General features: G+C 46.9%; 1 protein-coding gene across 1 annotated transcript in view; it reads left to right on the top strand.

The window, feature by feature from the left end:
* The first annotated feature begins 2,188 nt into the window (after window positions 1-2,188).
* Window positions 2,189-6,000, top strand: part of SRPK1 (SRSF protein kinase 1) — a 72,022-nt gene continuing 68,210 nt past the window's right edge. The window contains 3 exon segments of the mRNA XM_068961051.1: window positions 2,189-2,221; window positions 2,223-2,246; window positions 2,248-2,792. Coding sequence (XP_068817152.1) covers window positions 2,189-2,221; window positions 2,223-2,246; window positions 2,248-2,792 — 602 coding nt within the window.

Below are 6,000 nucleotides of genomic sequence, written 5' to 3'. Positions count from 1 at the left end.
GTCACCCAGGGTCAGAATAGGTGCGACTGATTCACCCCAAGCTACACATTCCTTTTTGATAGATCTATACTAACCTATTTGGGTTTTAGCACAGCTCTCCAATTGTCCCTCTCAGTGTTTTCTCTCCCTCATCCAGACCGTTCTCATAAACTGCACGTCATTTGTTTTTTTGGCCACACCCTGAGGCATCTGGGATTTTTAGTTCTCTGACCTGGGATCGAACCTGGGACGTTGGCAGTGAGAGCTTGGCGTCTTATCCGCTGGACAACCAGGGAATTCCCACATCATTTCTTCTTTGATTAGACAAATATTTGAGCACCTAGTAAGTGTCAGACACCCTAAGTGCTTGTTAGGATACACCAAGGAAAACCCAAGCAGCACTCCAACTCCCATAGAGTTTACTTTCTGTGGGAAGTAATTTCCCCATTCTGGGACTTTTCCTGAGCCACCGGCACTCTCCTGTCTTTTCTAAATCCTGAGCAGGCAGAATCCTCAGACTCCAGGGTTTCAATGTCTGCCCCAAATCTCCTTTTGTTTTCAAGGATAGAACTCAGAGGAAACTGGGTTGTAGTTTTCCTTGGACAACAGGTGCTGTCCTCTTTTGCAATCTGCCTGGAAATGCTATCATTCAGGTTCCCTGCAACAGATATTAATTATCTAAATTTCAAATTTGGCAAACCTACATTTCCAGCCTCACATTCTACTTCATCTCTTCAGTCATTACCAGCCTCAGTCCCCACCTGTAGGTGTCCAAGCCTGCATCTTTTTGCTCAATTGATTTTCTCATTCAGGAATGTGTGACATCTCCTCCACCTCTGGAAATCCTACACGTTTCCCAAGACCCAGCACAAATGCTGTCTCCTCCCTGGCTGGACTTAATGACCTACTTTGCTCAATAAAATCCTGCCCAAGCCCCCATGCTTGACCTGTGCAGCATTATTGTACTTTCATCTTCCCCTCTCGGTTAATTAATTACTTCTCGGTCTTCCCCACTAGAGTAACTTCTAGAAAAGCATGGATCTGCAGGCTTCCACCTGTCCTGCTGTAGTACTTTACAAAGGGGTTGGCAAACTAAGGCCCGAACCAAGAATGGTTGAAATCATGGGAAAAGATCAACAGGAAAATACCATTTCATGATACCGGAAAATTACATGAAATTCAAGTTTCAGGGACCATAAATAAGGCTTGGTTTGAGCACTGAGAAGCTTTTGAGCTCTAGTGGCAGAGCTGAATAGTTAACAGATCTTATGATCCCCAAGCCTTTAAGTTTACTACATGGCCCTTTACAGAAAAACTTTTCTAACCCTGCTATACAACAAGTATTTGATGACTGATCACTGTGTCAGGACACCAAGGTCCTGAGTACATATCCCCTCCGAGTTAGCTTATTTGTGTAGTGGAAGTAATTACTATCTTGCCTTTAAGCTGTCATGAACATCAAATGAGACCGTGCGCTTAGAAAAGTGTAAAACTATTCTATGAAGAAAACTGCGTGTATCTGTACTGAAAAGTTGATAAAGTGGTAAAACAAGAAAATACTAAGTTTTATTCTCCCGCTTCTTTCCTTTAACAGTCTTCATTTGACTTTGAAATTGTACGAGAAAACTCACTTTTAAAGTCTTTGCTTTTCAAGTAACGATAAAGTCACAGGTTCCTTGTTTCCAGTCCTTGTGTTGCTCCTACTCCTTTTTCTTTCTTGTAATTTCTCCCTCACTTTTCCTCAGAGTTTCTCAACTGGCCCTCACAACAGCGCAGTGGAGGGACTGGGATACACCTGATTACTCCCTTTTACAGACCAGGAAACCAAGGCAGGTTACAGTCGGCTACGGAGCTCTGACTCAGCACGCACGGAACCCTCTATGCCACCCTGTTCGCTATTCCTCAGGGGACGACCGCCCGGCGAACAGAGTAAAGCTCGCACTGTGAGGCTTCCGAGGCTCGCTTCTCAAACACCCCGCGCGCGCTCACCCTCGGCTTCTTCCCCTCCCCTCCTCTCCGGTTCTTCACGCCCTCCCCTCCTCGCGAGCAGGTGGTAGGCTCCGCGCTCAGCGCGCAGGCGCGCGCCGTCGTGGGCGGGGCGGGCGGGCGCCGGGGGGCGGGGCGTTCGCGGGCTGGGTTTGGGGCCGCGGCGGGAGCGGGAGTCACCGCCACTCGAGTGCGCAGGCGCCTGGCGGTTACCGGTCTTGCCATGGAGCGGAAAGGTGAGCGGTGGAGCGGCCTCCCGCCACGAGGGGCAACGGCCGCCGGGGGCGAGGCCCGGGTCACCGCCGGGAGCTTCGCCTAACCGTCGCCGTCCGGTCCCCGGGCGTGCGGCACCCCTCCACTGAGGTGGCGCCGCCCCTCACCCCCAGCTTCTGGGCTGCGGGTCCGCGCCCCTCAGCTCGGGCGTCCTTCCGCGCCGGCAGTCATCGCCCCTTGTTCCCCGCCAGGCCGGCCCGCGGCTTGGGGCCGCTCCAGGGCCCGGCCCTCGCCCGGCGAGGCCGACCACTGCTCGCCAGCTCCCTGACCCGGCCCGAGCCCCCTCCGGCGCGCCCCGCCTGGTCGCTGCTTTGCGCCCCGTGGGCCGCCAGCCCCCCGAGCGGCCGCCCAGCAAACGCCGCGGCCCTCGGCCTGGAGCCGCCCCTCAGGCAGGCCCGGCGCCCGGGCCTCGCACCCGTGCTGGGTCTCCACCCTCACCTTGGTCGCCTCCTTTTCTCCCCATTCGCCCTTCATCCATCCCTCTCTCCTGCAGTGCTTGCGCTCCAGGCCCGAAAGAAAAGGACCAAGGCCAAGAAGGACAAAGCCCAGAGGAAGTGAGTTTCGCACCCCGACATCCCGTTCTCTGGGTCTATCCCTGCACTTCCTCTCCTCCGGTTTCACGCCTGGAACGTTCACGGGGTCTGGGGCACCCGGGCGGCCCCGGCCACATGGCCTCCGGGCGGCCGTGGAGGGTTGCGCCCCTGGAACCATGTGGGAGGGAGCTCCGGTTGCTGAAGGTCTGGTTCTGAGAAGCCCGGCGCCTGCTGGAAAAGGGCTATTGGTGGAGGACCGGAGCAGCCCGGACCATTACCTTCCCAACTATGGATGAGGCACCGGCTCCCCGAGTTTGGGCCTTCGCACTGAGCTGTTGGATCATGATCAGTTTGTGAACTGTTCTCTTTCCATACCTGCTTCTCAGCGTCTTAACTTACCTCCTACGTGTGCAGGGTAGGCAGCCAGGAATTCTTGAATGAATTTTCCGTCTTTCGGTCTGCCAGCCTACACGCTCCCTTTTTTAGAGGAGGGCAGGAGCTTCCCCCCTGGGTTAGGCAACTTCCTGAGTCTGCAGGCGTCTCGCCTTCCTCGCGGTGTGCAGGCAGCCCCCTGGTCTGCAGCCGGTTTCGGTTGCTGCTTGTCTTGCGCTGAATGCAGAGGCCTTCTGGAGTGGGCATCGCAGCAGTGGCGGGGGAGTTGTTTAGCCAGCGCCGTTACGGATTCTGGCATGGTTTGTTCAGTGCCACAGGCCCGTTTTTATCAGCAGGATGCATAATCGTGGTTTAGCGCTATTGTGGGAAACACAAAAGTTGGTCAGAGCTGCATAAAAACGCCCAGTAGAGGGCTTCGCAAGTGAGTCTTAGTCTGAAGAACTTTTATCTTATACTCACGTTTAATTGCAGAGGGCCTTGGGAAAAAAATGCATTATTTTCTGGACACTTTTCCATGTACTTGGGTCTCCCTGGAGTTGTTAGACCATCTGCGTCTTTCTGAGCTGATGAAATTCATTTCCGAGGCTTCCCTAGGTTTCCTTTCTGAGTGATAATACAAGATCCGGGTATGTGTGCGTGTGTGTACGTATGTGTATTGTTTTTGGCGGCTACCTAATGTTTCAGGAGAACAAATAATGACTTCTATCAATAGAGCTAAAGAAGACGAACTCAACTCTTAACTTCTTGACAAACTCAAGAAGTTAAGTTAACGAACTCTTGGCTTCGTTTCCGTCAACTGTTTCATGAAATTTTTTATTTTGTGAAGTGCCTGGTAACCAGTGTATTTAAATTGTATGTATTTGATTTGCCTCTTGATTATCCATATATGGATGATTCAAAAACCAATTTTTACTCAGATAGGTTTAATAGAAGCAACAAGGAGCTAACCTGGTTCTCCTGTGCAGTGGGGATTTAAATGTTTCTGTGTGTGTTCTCTGTGGTTCTCCTGTATGTGTGTGTGTGTGTTTTGTTACTCTCTCTGGAGTTGATATGAAAGTGTTATAAACCAATGTGTTTTCTGCTCTTGTAAGGAGGTGGTGATTTTATTACTCACTGTATTATTTAGAATTCTTCTTTGTTCTCTCCATAAGGAAATTAATATTAGCCTGAATCAACCTATAATTTGGGAGGTAAATATAGTAGGGGTGATCATATACTTTATTTTTAACCAGATATTCATTACTTTGGATTATCTATTTAGACCATATGTTTTATTCGTAAAGCTGAGTATATGTATTTTGGATTATCTGTTACTCCTCCATTCACTACCGTGGGTAACTTAGAGTTAAACTTGCACAAAAACAAGTGAATACTACATATAATTAGCAGTTACTGTACAACCTTGATTCTTTGAACCACCCTCATCTACTTGTAGTTTCAGAGGTGCTTTATTTTTTTATTTTAATATTTTTTTGAAGGGTACAGGTTTCTCCATCCTCCTTTTAAATACCTGAGGTGTCTAATTAATTAGCTTGGTTAGGGAACTATGTCAGAAGTTCAAGCCCCATTTGACTCAGGTAACCTCTGACTATTCCATAACTTCTGCCTGCACTCCTGATTTCCAGTCATTTTGCAAAGGCAGGCTGCTAGTTACCAGATTAGTGAGGGAGAAAGTCTGAGAAAAAGCATGCCATAGTTTAGTCTTTAGACTTTGGATTACTTAGGGCAACAGTCTTATATGTTAACGACTGGTAGCTCAGTCATAATGAAAACTGATCAGGACTTGTTTTTAAAAAAGCAAGCATTTAAATTAATAATTTTAGAAATTTTTCATTTAAAACAGTAAATAACATCCTAGTCATTTAGTCCTGGTGTGGTACAGGTAGAAAGGATTTTTAGTCTCTTTATTTTGTGGATCTTTATACTGGAATCGACATACTTTAGAGAATATGCCCAGGGAGCTGCACCTGTTTGTAGCAGTGTCAAAACTGGAATCCAGTGTTCCTATCTTCCAGTTCAGTGCTCTTTAGGATTTGTTTCCTTTCTGTTCTTTTAACTCTGCTGAAAGATCTGACTTGGGGATCTTTAGTTGTCTTACTTGGAGAATTCCTTCTTCATTTCACTTCTTCACACACTGTACTCTCATTTACTAATGTTAACTAGTTGGTGACAGTCTCTATTTTATTTACAGATAAGAAAATTGAGATTCACCAGATTACCCACCTAGAAAATTTGAAGCTAGGGTTTTAACCCAGATCTTACACACCCCGAAGTCCTGGTATATCTCCCAGTGACAATTCCGTTTGGTGTATCTAAGGACAATTATGATAGAGGCCAAGTGAACAGAGGCTTCTGCATAAGGGAACTCAGAATGCCTTGGTGTTGAGGTATACATTCATCGCCCCCTGGATATGTCTGTTTCTAAAGGATAGTGTTCTATCTCTCTTTGTGCATTCAGTTTTCAATGTGTATATCAAAAGCTGTGTGCCTCTGTTTATTATAATTTTATAATTTAATGCGATATACATCTGCATTTGAAATTGGAATAGAAACATATATAGATGTACGTATATATTATATATATGTGTGTTTCTATTCCACAGAATCATATAATTCCAGAATAGATTTCATAACATTATTATGTAGCTTAGGAAGTTAGTTTGGACAGTAATTTACGCTGTATTTGCAGTTAAAAAACTTTATGGAGTTAGTATAAATTTGGTAGTAAAATTTTTTGAGCTGGAGAAGTGCTTTTGCTCATTTTAGCACTCATATATGAAATCAGAGGGCAGGAGGTTTTATTTCTTAATTTTCCAAAAATGTAATTGAAAACTCA

Source organism: Capricornis sumatraensis, chromosome 22, assembly GCF_032405125.1.
Source record: "Capricornis sumatraensis isolate serow.1 chromosome 22, serow.2, whole genome shotgun sequence".
Lineage (NCBI taxonomy): Eukaryota > Metazoa > Chordata > Mammalia > Artiodactyla > Bovidae > Capricornis > Capricornis sumatraensis.
Note: the sequence above shows the minus strand (reverse complement) of the source record. Positions and strands in the feature narration are given on the sequence as shown.